Source organism: Myotis yumanensis, unplaced genomic scaffold (assembly GCF_028538775.1).
Source record: "Myotis yumanensis isolate MYYU_CA2020_CCGP unplaced genomic scaffold, mMyoYum1.0.hap1 SCAF_18, whole genome shotgun sequence".
NCBI lineage: Eukaryota > Metazoa > Chordata > Mammalia > Chiroptera > Vespertilionidae > Myotis > Myotis yumanensis.
In genome coordinates this window covers 9,053,558-9,071,332 of record NW_027223769.1, presented here as the reverse complement: position 1 = coordinate 9,071,332, position 17,775 = coordinate 9,053,558, and the positions used below count along the sequence as shown (strand labels likewise).

The following is a 17,775-nucleotide window of genomic DNA, read 5'->3' as shown; positions in this document are numbered from 1 at the left end:
ACACCTTGGTCCTTTTGTGCTCCTTCACATCTAACTTCCAGCCACACTGCAAACATCACTGACATGTCCACATCACAGACCACGAGACCAGGCGCCCCATCCCTGCTCCTAACCCTGGATCCGGATGTTTAACTATCATACCGAGTCTGAACGAGGCTAGTGCTATGGTGTGAGTGTTTGTGTCCCCCAAATTCACTACCCCTGAGGTGATGGTATTAGGAGGTGGAGGCCTTTGGGAGGTGGTTAGGCCATTGGGTGGGGCCCTAAGAATGAGCTTATTGTCTGCCCTTAGAGAAGGCTCCAGAGATGCCTCGCTCCTTCCACTGTGTAAGGACATGGCGACATGTTGGCCGTCTGCAGCACAGAAGACGGTCTCACCAGAACCCCACCGTGCCAGCACTTGATCGCAGCCTTCCAGCCTCCAGAATGGTGAGAAGCAAATGTCTGTTGTTGATCAGCCACCCAGTCTGTGGTGTTTTGTTATAGCAGCCAGAACGGACTAAGTAGCGAGGTCACAAGATTTTAACCAAAACTCAGCCCTCTGCCACAATCTGTAACTCCCATGTGTCGATCAGGGCAAGCCATGTGGGACCAGTATTTCTCGACCTTCGCTCATTCTGACAAACTTCCTTGACCATAAACTTGAGGGGAGACGTGTAATGGTCCAAGGGGAGAGATTGTGAGCCAGGGGAAGTGAAGGACACAGGGTGATCTGGCCATGGGCCACTTGTTTGCATGTAAACGTGGATGAAGACAGAGCTAGTGGGGATTTATCTGTTTATCTTTGGATTTAGAGACTGTTCCATCTGATACCCTATTGTTAGACATTGACTTCAGTGCAGAACGTCCCTGTAGTTGGCATTCCTGAGGGAGAAAGGCCCAAGTGAATGAACAACAGGAAGTCACAATATATGGAAAAAATTGGAAACTTGCTCAGTTTTCAAGAAACTCAACATTTCAACAAATTGATTGCTTGGACCTAGTTGCTCTGTTTAAAATGATCCCACCAAATCTTGAGGTCTGGCCCCCACACATCCCACTGAGGTGCCTGTGTGTCAGCTTGTGGCTGGGAGCTGAGTCAGTGCCTGGCTGTGTGCCTGGCGGGTCCACGTCAGTGTGTGGAGAGGTGATGAGGAGGGGGACGATGAGCATGGGTCCAGCCATTGGATTCCTGGGATTTCTTAGAGACAACAATCCTTTCATCTGTACCTGTGAGGACTCCGACCGCCTTCCTTCAGCCCTACCTTAGGTGGTCTCGGAAAGGAGGGCGCGATCTCGCTTCCAGACCCAGAGCTCTGGATCAAAAGCCTGGATCTGGAAGGACAAACAGCCCCTGAGAAGATGATGACTCTCCAGGTGGACCCCATCCCGTCCCTGGTCCAGCCTTCAATTCTTAGTCATCCCCAAATCCCCAAACCAATCCCCCAAGGTCCCCTGTCTCTCCAATGTGGTCCCCTCCCCCTAATCCCACAGCCCACCTACCTCTTCGCATTCTTCCCGCGTGACCATCGCCCTCCAGCCCATGGAACGGAAGAACTGGAATCGCAGTTTGTGGAACAAGGGGCGCTGGGAGCAGTTGTTCTCCCCATAGAGGAAGGACAAGATGGCCTGTTTAGGGGCGTGGTAATTCTCTTCCATGTCCAGGGCCAGGTAGCTGAGGAAGGACATGAGGTTGCCAGTCAGGAGCAGGGAGGAAGCGCCTGCCTGTGCTCAGCTTCCCAGAAAGCACTCAGGCTGGATCCTCCTCACGCAGGACCTCGGGAGCCCCATCCAGTGTCTCTGGTGCCACCCAGGCATCAGGAAGCTGAGCGGGACCTGAAGGGCACCTCTCAGACCTTGATGATGAAGATAAAATTCAGCGGGGAAGCGGGGCCCCTTCCTTTCAACCTGTTGTGTGTGCACACACCTGTGTCCCTATAGTGTCAGTGCCCATACAGCTGCTGAGGGCAGGGACCACGCGGTCTATTTCGGTCTTCATTGCTTTCCTACCAAATGACTAACAGGCCCAGTAACTCAACAGCACTTATTAAAAAAAATATATACATTTTTATTGATTTTAGAGAGGAAGGAAGAGGGAGAGAGAGATAGAAACATCAATGATGAGAGAGAATCATTGATTGGCTGCCTCCTGCATGCCCCTCACAGGGGATCCAGCCTACAACCAGGCATATGCCATTGATCAGAATCAAACCTGGGACCCTTATGGTCTGCAGGCTCTCCATCCACTGAGCTAAACCAGCTAGGGCTCAACAGCACTTTAAATTCTCTTCCCATCCTCACATTCCCTGGCCATGAATGGGCTTTATAAGGTTGCACAGAATGAATGAATGAATGAATGCTTTTTCTCATAGTCAAGTGGAAAACTGATTAAATGTTCAATATAACTTGAACATTTGCAAAATAAAAAAACCCCTGTGGAGTGTTTTAAGAAGCCATTGATATTTTGACAAGAGCTGTCCTAACAGGTATCTAGTTGAATGGGATTGGGGAAGGAGAAAGGGGGAGAAGAGAAGTTATTGTAATCCAAGATATCACATTATAATACAGTTTGAATAACCAACCACTGGCATGTAGAAATTAGGGGGTCAGAGAAGTTATCTGAATATTTTTTGTTTGAATCAGTATAAGAATACACCTTTTTTTCAGATACATATGTGTAAATAATACCTAGACAGAAAGCAATAGTAAGAAAACAGGAAAAGGTGTTTAGAAGAGCAGTGAAACAAACAATGGGATATCAGGGTGGTATTGATGGAGACCCTGAGACAGCTGAATTCAAGCTGAAAACTTTGGCCTTGATTTAAAAGGAAATTAGCAAATGAAATTCTTGTGGTAGTTGGTGAAGTGTTTAAACCTGTGTTTTGGAAGGATATTCAGGAAGATTTGTAAAAAACACCCCTGGGTAGCATTTTACAATAGATCTGTGTTGTTTAATACTTTTTTTCTTAATTATCATCTGAGAATATTTTCATTGATTTTTAGAGAGAGGGGAAGGGAGGGAGGGACACAGAGAGAGAAAGAGAGAGAGAGAAACTCTGATCCACTGCCTCCTGCATGCACCCCAGTTGGGGCTGGGATTGAACCTGCAACCTGCATATGTGCCCTGACTGGAAATCGAACCCTCAACTTTTCGGTTTAGGGGACAACACTCCTACCAACTCAGTCGCACATCAGCCAGGGTTGTTTAATGAAGGCCTGCATTGAGGACTAAGTCCATTACATTTGGCATGGTTTGGGGGGGGGGGGGGGAGGGAGAGAGAAAGAGAGAGAGAGACAGAGAGTTAGAAATGGCTAGTCCCAAGCCTATTTGTTGGGGGTAAAGTGAAGTGGTATCAATTCTTTATGAGGCTTTTGTGTTTTCTTTTATTTTGTTCAATCTTTTAATTGACACTAGGGTTGTTGGCTTTTACAAAGAAGAGTATAAAAAACCCTATACTACAATTCTATCATTTTTATAACTAGACGGAACAGTACAAATAGGTTATAAAAATAGATGAAAGGGCCTTAGCTGGTTAACTCTGTGGTTAGAGCATCAGCTAAAGGGTCTCAGAGACCATTCTGGTCAAGGGCACCTACCTCGGTTGCAGGCTCAATTCCCTGCTCTGGTCGAGGCTCCTGTGAGAGGCAACCAATGGGTGTGTCTCTCTCACATTGATGTTTCTCTCTCTCTCTTTCTCCCCCTCCCTTCCATTCTCTCTAAAAAAATCAATGGAAAAAATATCCCTGGGTGGTAATTAACAAAAATTAAAAAAAAAATAGATGAAAGGTCAGAGATACAACTCGTCTCCCTCCTCCTCCCCAGGGTATGAATACTGACTGATGGGAATAAGCAAGATACTCACAGGGCCAGGAAGAAATGAATGCGTCGGTACTGCCAGGAGAAGAGACCCGCACGGCTGAAATAAGCTATCACCATGGACAGGAGATACTGATGGAAAGAGAACAAACATAAAAGGACTCCCGTTGTGAAAGAGGAGGAACAGTGGGATGAGTGACTGGCTGATGCTCCCAGTGGCAAGCGCTGAGGTTTCAGGGCCTGTGCTCAGGATAGCCAGCTCCAGGAGGGTCTTTGACAGGCTGGAGCAAAGGGGTGTCCCCAAAGGCAGAGAGAAGAGGGCACTTGATGTGGCCAAAACCACAGGGGCAAGATCCCAGAGGAGCCAGGGCTGAGGCAGGGCTGCCCGTCCACACTGCAGGAAACTCCTCGGTCCCCGAAGGGAAGGGGTGACAAGGCATCAGGCTGGAGAGAGAACTGTGGGCTCGGAAAGCTCTCCCCTGCCCCAGGATAGACGGCAGAGCAGGAGTACTTCTTACCTTGTCAGAGAGCCTCAGATTTGTGTCCCAGGCCAGGAATCTTTTAATGACAGGATCCTCTGTGAAAGAGGGCATATGTTAGCTTGAGGACAGCAACAGGGTTGCCATGGGAGCATTCCAGGGCCAAGTGCAGAACCATGGCCCTCCGGGGGAAGTTTCAGGATTGTGGCCAAGGCCGAGGCCAGTAGGAAGAGGGACAGAGGAGATAGTTCCTGGGATAAGGAAGCAGTGGTGACCCCTGAGCCTTATCCCCCAGTCTGGGGTGACTGAGTGACAGGTAGGGTGTCAGTCACCTATCTACAAGATTCAGAGCTGAAATAATCCGATGCCATGGCCATCGTGAGTGGACAGTCCCTTCAGGGTGGGAAGGTGGCCTTATTATGTGCCCTCTTACACAGGTGAAGGTGTTTAGAATCAGAAGGCCAGTCAGAGCTGAGAAGTCGCAGAGGGTGCAGTTGAAACTGAGCTGCCTGACCCCAAGTGCAGCCCCATTTGAAGTGTAGCCTAGTCCTCCATTATCTCTGAGTGCCCCCCCCACCCTCCGCCATGAGTGATTGACATGGAGCCCTCCTAGGAAAGGGAGCTCGCTAACTGGCAGGGAATTCTTTTCTATTGGGAAGGAGTACTTATTGGAAGGTCCTTTTTAAAGCGTAGGATTGGAGGGTGCTCTGCAGGGTCCCTTCCTACCGAGCAGCCTGGTGAAGGCCTGATGGTGCTCAGGTTGCACTGAAGACACCCGCTGCCTCTTGAGCTTCATCTTGAGCCCGCACAGGGTCTCCACGACCCAGAGGTCCTGAGCCCCAGGGGCAGGCTCCTCCTCTGTCCCCTCCTCTGTGGGCCACTCCCTCTTCCTTTTCGGGCGAGCAGATCGAGCAGATCGAGCAGATCGAGCAGATCGAGCAGATCGAGCAGATCGAGCAGATCGAGCAGATCGAGGCAGGGCGCTGCCCTCTGCGCAGGGGCCTGAGTAAAAAAACCAGCTACAACACACAGCATTTGCCTCTGGAATTCAGCTACTGGTCACAGAAAACAAACTGCATACCCAGTCCACCTCATGTACTCCCGGCCCCCAAAGCAAACCCCTCCATTGTCTCCAGTCTCATAGTCTACTGGCCGTCCCCCCAGCCATCTTTCCATCTCACTCCTTTGGTGATGCCCACCTGTCCCCCAGTCATCTTGCTGTTGTTCTCTGTCTTTGCCCTCAAAACCCTTCCTTGTTGGTGATAATTTCTCCCGTTGGAGGGAAAAGACAGGAACCCTCCACTATTACCTCCCTTCCCTTCTCTCATCCTTGGATCTCATCTCCTAGCCTCCTTCCCAGGCTTTCCTTTCGTGGGGATTTCCTTGTCCCCAGCTCCTGTGATCTCCTCCAATCCCTGGCTTTCTGAATCTCTCATTCACACACACTACTCAGGTCCCCCTTCCTCAATGGTAACCCTCTCAAATCCCTTCTGCCCCCAGTTTCCTCACCTGATGGTCCTGGCACGACTTCAACCACTCTCACCTCTCGGGGGCACCCTGAGCGGTTAGGTTGTGTTCTCTGGTTCTCACCCTGGAAACTTGGTTCACAACTGGCCATGATTTCTCCCAAATCTTCCCTTTCAGGACACCTACACTCCAGTCTTTTCAAATTCTTGGAGAAGATGCTGTTGCCCACCTCCGTTGCCAAGCACCACGGAATTTGGTCCTTCCAATCAGGAAGGTCGGAAGCCTCTGATGTCATTAGTCATTCCAACCTGGCAAGCAGCTTGAAGGATCCAAACCCATGAACTGCCATGTGTGCACTGCTCCTGGGAATCAGGGGTCAACCATACCTCCTGCCACTGACCCAACAGCCTCTGTCCAGCCTCCAACACTCTCCTCAAATGTCAGCATAATTCTCTTAAAAAAATCTTTATTGTTGAAAGTATTATATATGTCCCCCCTATCCCCCCATCGATTCCCTCCATCCCCGCCCCCACGCACCCCACCCCAGGCCTCACCACCCCACTGTCTATGTCCATCTGCAGCGGTTCTCAACCTGTGGGTCGCGACCATCGGAAAACACATATAGCATATCAGATATTTACATTAGGATTCATAACAGTAGCAAAATTACAGTTATGAAGTAGCAACGAAAATAATTTTATGGTTGGGGGTCACCACAACATGAGGAACTATATTAAAGGGTCACGGCATTAGGAAGGTTGAGAACCACTGAAGGTCTTTGGTTGATTACCTCCTCTCCACCCACCTTCCCCCACCTTCCCTCCAAGATTCCACACTCTGTTCCATGCTTCCTTGTCTCTGGATCCACTCTGTTCATCAGTTTATTTTGTTAATTAGATTCCACGTATCAGCATCACTCTTTACCCCTCTCCAGGAGATGCTGTGTTCTCTCCATTCTGAACTTGAAATAGGCTGGGCTCTCCTTTCCCACTCCTATTTCAGAGCTTGGTCTGATGAGAGAGGGAGCTCACAAGGACATTTAGGGGAAGCAGAAGTGCTCAGACCTTACAAGAATGAGATACGTGTGTAAACAAGATCCCAGCTACATTGACTCCTCGTATTAAATAGTTACTTAAAACACTCCATTTGCCAAAGCTCGATGGTTACAGACACAATGTTCAGGATTCTGTACTGGAGGACATACATCTTCCAGCCTCAGGCATCTTTTAGTCCAAGAGACTGTGAGAACCTAAAATCCTAGAAAACTACACATGTGCTCACACACTCAGGTGGTGTCTCCACTTTCAGGGAGTCTCTGGATTTCCCAAAGCCTGCCCCTCAATTCCAATGAAACTCTAGTCTACATGTTTCCAGCCTGTGTATCATCCTTGACCCAGGCACTTTACTACCTCTCAGCATCCTGTGGATGAAATGTGCCATGCACAGAGACTACGTGGAGAGATCTCCTCCCTCCTTCCCTCTCTCCCTTCCTTCCTTTTTGTGGTAAAATAACATGACACAATTTAACATTTTAACCACATTTAGAGTTGAATTCAGTGGCATTGAGCACATTCACATGGTTGTGCTACAATCACCATCATCCATCTCCACAACTTCTTCATCTTCCCAAACTGAGACTCTGCAGCCATTAAGTACTGACTCCCCCTGTCTCTCCCCAGTCCCTGGCAGCCACCATTCACCTTTCTCTCCTTATGAGGTTGACCAGTCTAGGCCCCTCATATAAGTGGGATCAGACAGTATTTGTCCATTATTTCTGGCTCATTCAGTCAGCATAATGTCCTCAGGGTTCATCCATGTTGTAGTATGTGTCAGGATTGCCTTCCTTTTTAAGGATGAATAATCCTAATATATAAAAACCCAGGGTCTGTAACGTCCAAAACGACCAAAAGCTTGACCGACTGGAAGTCAGTCCTGCAGTCAGTGCTGGGTCGCCGGTGCTGGTGACCCGGCACTGACTGTCGAGGGGGCTGCGGATCAGGCCCGGAGAGAGGCAGGGTCTGAGCCCTAACCTCCATGGCAGCTGTTCATCAGCCCTTGCCTCTCTCTTTCTCTCGGGGCCTGTCCAGCAGCTGTGCCTCTCTTTCTCTCAGGGCCTCCACGGGGGCTGCTCATCAGCCCCACCTTTCTGATCAGGCTCGGAGATAGGCTCGGAGACGCTGACTGGCATAGAAACCGACCAATCAGAACCAAATCTGTGTGAATTGTGAGGTGCCAATGGCTGCCTAGGAGGTGGAGCTTCTGATGCTGACTGGCATAGAAACCAACCAATCAGAACCTTATCTGGGTGAACTGTGAAGGCAGAACCTAAGGTGGGGGCTGAGGAGGGGTTTTAAGGGCAACAGCTGTTTGGTGTTAGAAAGCAGTTCAATTTTTTAATGACCGGTTTGGCAGTATAGTGCATATGGCTGGCTATCAGTCCAGATATAGGGATTATGTATTTTTGTCTGCCAAGAGCATCTCCTCCTGCTGAAAAAGGCTCCCCCCCCCCCCCACTTTAAGCAATCCTATCCAATATAATCTATCTATACTAATAAAAGGGTAATATGCTAATTAGACCGGGTCAACTGGCCATCTTCCGGACGTCTGACTTCCTTCCGGACAAAGCCATGGTGGTGGGGGCCGAGGCAGAGGCAGTTAGGGGCGATCAGGCCATCAGGGGGAGGGCAGTTGGGGGCGAGATCAGGCTGTCAGGGGAGGGCAGTTAGGGGTGATCAGGCAGGCAGGCAGAGGCAGTTACGGGCTATCAGACAGGCAGGTGAGTGGTTAGGAGCCAACAGTCCCAGATTGCGAGAGGGATATCCGACTGCCAGTTTAGGCCCGATCCCACAGGGGGTCCCGGATTAAAGAGGGTGCAGGCTGGGCTGAGGGACCATCCCCCCTTGCACACGAATTTCATGCAGTGGGCCACTAGAATTCATTATAAGGGTCGCATTTTGCTTATCCATCCATCTGCTGATGGATACGTGGCTTATTCCCACCTCTTGGCCCTGAGACTTGCTTTTGACCCTTTGAACTACCCACTTTTCATGGAGATATGAGTGCTTTCCTTTTTCCTTGGGATAAAGGCAATTAACTAACATGGATGGCTACCCAGACTACCAGGTGAATTTACAATGGACTGTGAAAGAATGTATAGCAAATGGTACTGCCTTTTACACGAGATGAGTAACCATGACCTTGAGAACACCTCTGTAATGATTGGACCTGCTGAGCTATTTGAAAAGATAAGGTTCGTTTGTTTTTGAAACCTCCTTGGTTTGCTTGCCATGAGCCTTACCATGGTTTAATGGTTATTCAACAATAAACACAACTGTTTTCTTTATTTCTACAGTTGTGGAGATGATTTTTCTGGGTTGGCAGGAGATTTTATTTTTAACCCCCCCCCCCCCCCCCCAGCTTTTAAGAAACAATTGGCCAAAAACACGGTTGTATTATTTCACTGCCAAGAAGTGTTAATCATAGTCCTTAAGATCCCATTTAATCATTCATATATATATATATATATATATATATATATATATATATATGTGTGTGTGTGTGTGTGTGTGTGTGTATAGATTTCATAGAGGAAGGGAGAGGGAGGGAGAGAGAAGCATCAATGATGAGAATCATTGATTGGCTGCCTCCTGCACGCCCCCTACTGGGGATCAAGCCCGAAACCGAGAATGTGCCCTTGAGGGACATCAAACCCGGTATCCCTCATTCCGCAGGCCCAGGCTCTCTCCACTGAGCCAAACCGGCTGGGCAAGATCCCGTTTTTTAAAAAAGTGACACTTTTACCCAATGTAAACAATGCTCCTTGAGAGGTGAGCTCTGCTTTTGTTTTTCGGTTGTATTTTCTGATGATTGCTTTTACAGTTTTTATGCATTAGTTGTGTAATGTAGAAGACTTTGTTTCTATGATCTTTTCTATCCTTGGAGAAGCCATATGGACATGGGTAATGCTATTTCATGACATGGCTGGGCATTTGCCGGTTCCTAGTGTTTCAGTGAAATGCCCAGTATTTCAGGTAAGTGGACATGATACGCCCCTCCCTTTCCTCGCCTGGCTGCGGTGTAACCTCGGTTCTAACAGGAAAAGTCCCAGAGCAAAGAAAGGACCAGGATTGCCCGTGGCAATCACACAGGCGACACCTTTCCTTGGTCCCTAAGAGCAGCGCCGGTGGGTGAGTGGGAAACCCGGGCGGGTCCAGGCGGCCAGTGCTCTGAGCTCAGCGCCTCCTCCCGGGCCGGCGGAGGAGAGACCGTGGGGAGGTCCCTAACTTGAGGGGTGGACCCCTGGCAGGGCCCCGCGTGGCCCTGCGCGTGTCATGTGGGCTCCTTGGCGCCCGCGCACTGCCGCTGCCGTTGCTGGCGCGAGAGGTGCGTGCCCAGGCCGGTGCTGCCCGCGGTGCCCGGGCTCCGGCGTCCGTTGGGCGAGGGTGCCGTGGTCGGGGGGGGGGGGGGGGGGCGGACGCGGGGCTGTGCAGGCGGCGTCGCGAGCGGGGACCCCCAGGGCCATCCCGGAGGGGCCGCGGGGATCTTCTCCTGAATGAGTTTGTCTCGCAGGCGCAGGGCCGGCTCCTTGGGGGGCGCAGCGGCGGGGCCTTGGGCAGCTCAGCGACTCCCGATGGGGTAGGTGGTGCGTGCGCGGCCTCGGCCAGTTCTGGACCTTCCCGCGGTGGGCAGGGCTGGGTGGGCTCCTCCCGGGCGGCGGCCGGGGGTGCTTGCGGGGAGCAGTGGGCCGCTTCCGGCAGGTCCGCAGGTGGGCGCCGAGGGCAGGGCGGGCTGCTCCGGAGTGGGTGCCCCGGGAGGGTGGCTTCTCGGTCTCCCGGGGGATGGCGAGGTGGCGGTGGCGCCCCAGCCGAGTCCCTTCCTCCCTGCGCACCCCAACTGCCCTTGCTCAGCCTCTCGCCCTCCCGGGGCTCCCGGTGTGACTCTCCGCGTCCCCCAGGCCTTGGATCTGTCCCAAGTGTGTGCCGGCCCTTGCAGCGGCCCTTGCAGCGCAGGGTCCATCCCCCAGGGCCATGCCCTGACGCCTGGGTGACGGGAAGGGAGGCCCGAGGGCGGTGGCTTGTCCTAGGTCTCTGGGCCTCTGGGCGGCGTTGCTAACAGGACTCCCAGGCCAAGGGTTCTGCCCATTGTATTACGTTTTCTTGATAAAAGATTAAGCTCAGTGGCAACCAAGTTTAAGTGAGATAATAAACTATGCTCTGATGCACATTTATCCCACTTTTGAGAGCTCATATTCTGGGTTCCTGTGGATTCTTTGTTTTTTGTCAATGGAAAGAGTGTAAACAATGTTTGTTTCTCCTTTTATTTAATGACTAGAGGCCCGGTGCATGAAATTAGTGCAACGGTGCAGTCCCTAGGCCTGGCGGGCGATTGAAGTGTGAGTGTCTGGCACGGAAGGGCAGGTCCCAGCTGACCTCTGGGCCCTGGGCAGCACCTGGGCCCCGGGCCCCCACGTGCCCTCCTCTTCCTCAGTCATGGTGCCCGAGTCCACACGCGGAGTTGTGGTGAACGTGGCTGGCCTCTGCGGGCCAGGGCGTAGTGTGAGCCTCTGGGCCGCCTAGCCGTGCCACACGGAAGCCGGTCAGGCAGCGCTCTTTCCTGGCCGGCCTCACAGACAGGCCCCTGCGGTCCTGGCCTACAGCCTAGCTCACCTGGAAGAGGCTGCGCCGTTGTGGGGCAGGCTCTTCGCGGGCACCTGGCACCTGAGTGTGGGGCTTTCCTGGCGCGCCAGCCCTGACGTCCCAGGGAAGGGTAGCAGGGGGAGTGAGAGTGAGCTCGGTGGACACCCCGCATTCTCACTGCACCTCCATCCAGTCACCCCCGCCCCCAGGTAGCCAGCGAGAGGTTGCAGCCCCCTGCCTGGGTGCCGCGGGAGGTTGGTCGCCACCACCCACCCCCAGTTCCCTGTCCCAGCCTGGGGCCTGGCGCTGATCGGGCGATCAGGGCCTGCCGGCCACTGGTCACCATCTGTGGGACGATTGATCTGGGCCGGGCCCCCTGCTTGGCTCCCTCAGCGGCTGGGAGCTGGGCGGCGGCCCCACCCCCTGCCACTGGTCGCCATCTGCGGGGTGATTGGTGGGATGGTCAGGCCCCACTTGGCACGGCTTGGCCTGGTGCTGCCTGCTTACCTGCTCCACCATCCCACGTGGTCCCGCTCTCGTGGGGGCCCACTGGGGCTGCCAGCACCTTCACTGCTGCCTGCTGCCAGCACTGTGTGGCCGATGCCCGCCATGTTTAGCGCCGCCCCCTGGTGGTCAGCGTACATCATAGCAGTCTAACTCTGGGTCGAACTGGTCAAGGGGACATTTTGCATATTAGGCTTTTATTACATAGGATGGACAACTATATGTAAAAGGAGTCCATGTTTATTCACCAGTGGAGTACCTGGTCTAATTGCCTCGCATCCTTTTGGAGTTAACAATGCTTAAGAGTTTGTTTCTCCTCGATCACCCTTTTAGGCCCTTCTGAGTGTTCACAGGGTGTCATTTTATTGAGTTTCTTTGGTGTTTCTTATGCAGCGGTTCTCGGGGTCGCCTAAGACCATCCTGCATATCAGATATTTACATTACGATTCATAACAGTAGCAACATTACAGTTATGAAGTAGCAACGAAAATAATTTTATGGTTGGGTCACAACATGAGGAACTGTATTTAAAGGGCCAGAAAGTGGAGAACCACTGTGCTAGAGGTTCCTGCCTCAGCAACTCAGGTTCCTCATGACTACAATTATTTGTTTCTTCTCCCTTAGGTCCACGCACTGTTAACAATCTCTACACTTTTCCTGGAGCAGCAGAAAACACATGAATCCCAGGTGAGTTTTCCCACTTCCTGATGCATTTTAGGAGGTTTATTTAATGACTAGAGGCCCGGTGCACAAAAATTTGTGCACTCGGGGGGGGGTGTGTCCCTCAGCCCAGCCTGTGCCCATTCGCAGTCCAGGACCCCTTGGGGGATGTCCACCTGTTGACTTAGGCCCACTCCCCGGGGGATCAGGCCTAAGCTTGCAGTCAGACTTCCTTCTGGCAGCCAGGGAGCTCTCGGGGGATGTCCGACTAAAGGCTTAGGTCCCCAAGGGATCAGTTCTAAACCATTAGTTGGACATTCTTAGTGCTGCCACGGAGGTGGGAGAGGCTCCTGCCACCACCTCTGGGCTGGCCAGCCATGAGCCAGCTTTTGGCTGAGTGGCACTCCCCATATGGAAGTGCACTGACCACTAGGGGGCAGCTCCTGCATTGAGCGTCTGCCCCCTGGTGGCCAGTGCACATCATAGCAACCGGCCATTCTGCCGTTCAGTCAATGTGCATATTAGCCTTTTATTATTATTATATAGGATGTCCCTATTTCCTCCCTTTTGCCCCCTCTACCCAGCTCTTGCTCCCCACTTCTCTCTGGCCATCACCATATTGTTGTCTGTGTCCAAGGGTTGTGCATATATTTTCTTTGGCTAATCCCTTCTTTAAATTCACTTCTTTAAATTTTTATTTTCAGATAAGTGCTTATAACTGCACTATTAAATATTTTCTGTTATATCATTTAGAATTAAGATATTTTTAAATTCAATGCTTGTAAATTTTAGCACAATTTAATAAATTATGCTAGAAGCAATTAGGAGATTTTTCATGTAATGCAGATACATTTTAATTAATATTTTATTAATTTTTAATTTTTTAATATTTTAATTTGAAATAATCTCATACATGTTAAAAAAAACCTATAAAATACTACAGCATATTATAAGTACCCTTTACCCATTTTTTTAGGTGTTAATAATTTAAACATAACCATTATACAACTAACAAAATTTGGAATACATTTTTCTTATAATCTCTTTAATGTTACTTAATCCATTTACTTTGTTTCTGTTAATCTTCACCCAAGGATATTTTTTCATTGAATTTTAGAGCTAGTGAAGGGAAAGGGAGAGACACATTGATTGGTTGCCTCCTGCACATGCTCTGATAGGGACTGGGGACCAAGCCAGCAACTGAGGTACATGCCCTTGACTGGAATCAAACCTGGGACCCTTCAGTCCACAGGCTAGTGCTCTATCCACTGAGCAAAACAGGCTGCAGCTTAATTCATTTACTTTTAATCTATATGTGTTTTTATATTTAAAGTGGGTTTTGAGAAACCAAGATGGCGGTATAGGTAAACACCAGAGATTGCTGCCTCGCACAACCACTTCAAAAATACAACTAAAAGATGGAATGGACATCATCCAGAACCACAGGAAGGCTGGCTGAGTGGAAATTCTACAACTAGAAGGAAAGAGAAAGGCATACCGAGACTCAGAGGAGGTGTGGTGCGGAAGTAAAATACAGAGGTACAGAGGCGCATGCAGAGAGGGTTGTCGGCTGAGGACACAGTTGTCTTTTTCAATCGGGAGGGAGTCTCAAGCTCTGAGCTCCAGTTCCGGGCGAGTATCTGGGGACCCAGACTCATACAGGAGAAACTGGACTGTCTGGCATCGGTTGGAACTCGGGGGCAGCATTCTCTCGGGGGTGCTTGCAGCGATTGCCGGGACACTGAGAAGCAGGGCCTCTGAGGGCAGGACTGAGAGCAGCCATAACTGCTCCCTCTGCCCTGTTGATCTCCTGGGACCCCACCCTGCCCAAGCCACGGAGGCTTTTGCATATGAAAGGCCTGGCCCTTTGCAATTTGATAATTACCTAACAAACTGCAGCTGGCCCAAGGCCCCAGGGCAACTTGCATTGTGGCACAGCTGGCTCCTGCTGGATAGCCTCAAGCAGAGGCTAGATTAGCACCTCCTTAGAGATCCAGGAGCCAGTGTGCCTGTTGATCAAAGTGGGACCATCCAGAGTGCAGCTCCTCGGATTCATAAAGGACACACTCAGGGGGCAGACTCAGTGAGCACCAAAGCCCCACTGAAGCAAGTCTTGCCCTGGAGGGGTGTCTCCAGCACAGAAGTTCTCCCACTGCAGACACAGCTGATTCTCACAGCCAATTGGCCTGGAGGTCAATCCCTCCCAGTGATACCTACAATAATCAAGGCTTAACTACAACAAGACTGTGCACAAAGCCCACAAGGGGGTGCACCAAGAGTGTCTACCTCAGGTAATTGGGGAGGCTGAGCCACTGGGCCCTATAGGACACCTAGCACAGAAAGCCACTCTATCGACACAGCGAAGCATAAAAAAATGCGGAGACAAAGAAACAGGACACAAATGGAGGAAAGCAAACTACAGGATATAGAGTTCAAAACCACACTTTTAAGGTTTTTCAAGAATTTTCTAGAAACCGCCGATAAACTTAATGAGACCCTCAAGAAATCTAATGAGACCCTCTAGTTGGTGATAAAGGACCAATTAGAAATTAAGCATACACTGACTGAAATAAAGAATTTTATACAGACTCCCAACAGCAGACTAGAATATTGCAAGAATCAAGTCAAAGATTTGAAATACAAAGAAGCAAAAAACACCCAACCAGAAAAGCAAAATGAAAAAAGAATCCAAAAATACGAAGATAGTGTAAGGAGCCTCTGGGACAGCTTCAAGCCTACCAACATCCGAATTATAAGGGTGCCAGAAGAAGAGAGAGAGCAAGATATTGAAAACCTATTTGAAGAAATAATGACAGAAAATTTCCCCTACCTGGTGAAAGAAATAGACTTACAAGTCCAGGAAGCGCAGAGAACCCCAAACAAAAGGAATCCAAAGAGGACCACACCAAGACACATCATCATTAAAATGCCAAGAGCAAAAGACAAAGAGAGAATCTTAAAAGCAGCAAGAGAAAGAGACTCAATTACCTTCAAGGGAGTACCCATATGACTGTCAGCTGATTTCTCAACAGAAACTTTGCAGGCCAGAAGGGAGTGGCAAGAAATATTCAAAGTGATGAATAGCAAGAACCTACAACCAAGATTAATTTACCCAGCAAAGCTATCATTCAGAATTGAAGGTCAGATAAAGAGCTTCACAGATAAGGAAAAGCTAAAGGAGTTCATCACCACCAAACCAGTATTATATGAAATGCTGAAAGGTATTCTTTAAGAAGAGGAAGAAGAAGAAAGAGGTAAAGATACAAACTATGAACAACAAATACACATCTATCAACAAATCTAAAAATCAAGTGAATAAATAATCTGATGATCAGAATAAACTGGTGATTATAATAGAATCAGCGGCATAGAAAGGGAGTGGACAGACTATTCTTGGGGGAAGAAAGAGGTGTGGGGGATGCAGGAAGAGACTGAACAAAAATCGTGCACCTATGGATGAGGACAGTGGGGAGGTGAGGGCAGAGGGTGGGGTGGGAAATGGGTGGAGGGGAGCTATGGGGGGAAAAAGAGGAACAACTGTAATAATCTGAACAATAAAGATTTAATTTTTAAAAAAGTGGGTTTTGTTTTTGATTCACACTCATAATCTGTCTTTTATTTTTTTTGACTTAAAAAAATATTTTTATTGATTTAAAAGAAAGGAGAGGGAGAGAAACATCAATAATGCGAGAGAATCACTGATGGCTGCCTCCTACACGCCCCCTACTGGGGATGGAGCCCACAACCTGGGCACATGCCCTGACCCGAATGGAACCCGGGACTTCAGTCCGCAGGCCGACGCTCTAACCACTGAGCGACCGGCCAGGGCACGTTTTTGTGACTTTTGCTGACTAGGCTGGTATGGTTTGGCTTGAAGGACTGAGGGTTCCAAGAGAAAGATCGGAGACTTGGTCTGCAAGGCTGCTTACATTTCAGGGGGTCGAGGGCTCATCTTCCCAGCGTCAGGGTGTTCGAACTTGGGAACCACTCGAGGGGCCATTAGAATCAAGCACGTCAGATATCGGGACCTTAACTTCCCCAACCTGAAAATGGGGCCGACCACTATTTCCAGGGGGGAGAGTCCAGGACTAGAACCCACGGCCCCTGCCGACATGAGAGCCACCACCTAGTTAGTGGGAAGTGGGAGGTGGCGCCGAGAGGAGCGAGAACAGGGCAGTTTGCAGGAAGTGCTTTAGGGTTGGGAGGGGAGAGAGGAGGCGGAGGCGGGAATGTGAAAGCCGAGCTCTCACTACGGAGTTTGTTCCGAAGCTCAGGGAAGGCGGGGCGAAACTGCGGTGAAGGGGTTAGTCAGTAGATGGGCGAGACGGGCTCCCTCCCCCTCGAAAAGAGAGGGCTGGGCTTGGGGGAAGGCTCTGAGGCGGCAGCGGAAGAACGGGGGGCGGGGAAAGCGGACGTGCTCTGGAAGGGGCGGGACCCGCACGCATGCGCGCGACAGCCCCTCCAGCTCCCCCATAATCTGTCTTTTAATTGGTGCATTTATGCCACTGACTTTGAGAGTGCTTACTGATAGAGTTACTGCCATATCTAGCGGCTTCTGGGGCTTCTGGTGCCTGCCAGTGGCCCAGGACCAATAAGGTCCCAGGCGGCAGACAGGCGGCTCCTGGGTCGCCCATGGGGGCCTGGATGGCAGCTCGCGTGGGCAGCTGGCACTGTCCCGCCCTGCCTGCAGTATGCAAATTAGCCGCCATCTTTGTTGGCGGTTAATTTGCATATCTCGCTGATTAGCCAATGGGAGGTGTAGCAAAGGTACGGTCAATTACCATGTTTGGCTATTATTAGATAGGACTAGAGGCCCGGTGCATGAAGTTCGTGCACCATGTGCGGTCCCTAGGCCTGGCCGGCGATCGAGGCGTGAGCGTCTGGCATGGAAGGGCAGGTCCCAGCTGACCTCTGGGCCATATTTTAAAATGGGAACGTAGAAGTAGATAAAAGACATTATGTAAAATGCAGCTATTAGAGTGTCAGATCAGCACCAAGAATCTTTGTATCAACTTTGAGCTGCAAATAGGACCAATGTCTTTGACAGTCATAGAATGAGGAAAATGCCTTTCATTACGTGATTTTATAGATTATAAGAAGAGAAACCATATTTGTTCCTGTGGGTTGTAAAGATTCCCTAGGACCTGGAAAGTTTTCTTTAATAAAGCTGACATAATATAGATAGCTCTGTAATAACAACCAGTAAATCATTGTAATCTATGGCTTAAACTCA

The 17,775-nt window shown here is 50.1% G+C and overlaps 2 protein-coding genes across 4 annotated transcripts in view; one reads left to right on the top strand and one right to left on the bottom strand.

Annotated features, from left to right (window-relative positions):
• Nucleotides 1-17,775, top strand: part of WTIP (WT1 interacting protein) — a 63,352-nt gene that overhangs the window by 35,500 nt on the left and 10,077 nt on the right. Inside the window, exons 10-13 of one of the 3 annotated variants that reach the window (XR_011468852.1) lie at nt 293-429; nt 3,803-6,181; nt 12,507-12,569; nt 13,876-14,322. The gene's annotated coding sequence lies outside the window, so the exon portion shown is untranslated. Of the gene's footprint in view, nt 1-292; nt 430-3,802; nt 6,182-12,506; nt 12,570-13,875; nt 14,323-17,775 lie in introns of those variants that run through there. The other 2 variants (XR_011468851.1, XR_011468850.1) reach the window with 2 other exon arrangements.
• LOC138996724 (speedy protein E4-like) lies at nt 1,246-5,893 on the bottom strand. Its single transcript, XM_070397867.1, has 6 exons — nt 5,785-5,893; nt 5,002-5,277; nt 4,315-4,373; nt 3,843-3,928; nt 1,483-1,654; nt 1,246-1,314 (listed from the first exon to the last, which is right to left on the bottom strand). Exons 1-6 carry the CDS (start codon nt 5,891-5,893, stop codon nt 1,246-1,248), a joined length of 771 nt encoding a protein of 256 aa, XP_070253968.1.

What these genes read in the sequence shown, in the direction of transcription:
- LOC138996724 (XM_070397867.1), bottom strand. Translation starts at nt 5,893, where the DNA reads ATGGCCAGTTGTGAACCAAGTTTCCAGGGTGAGAACCAGAGAACACAA. An exon ending in AGTCGTGCCAGGACCATCAG is followed by an intron (nt 5,278 to 5,784) that starts GTGAGGAAACTG and finishes TTTTTTACTCAG; the next exon opens with GCCCCTGCGCAGAGGGCAGC. An exon ending in ATTCATTTCTTCCTGGCCCT is followed by an intron (nt 1,655 to 3,842) that starts GTGAGTATCTTG and finishes GTCCTTCCTCAG; the next exon opens with CTACCTGGCCCTGGACATGG.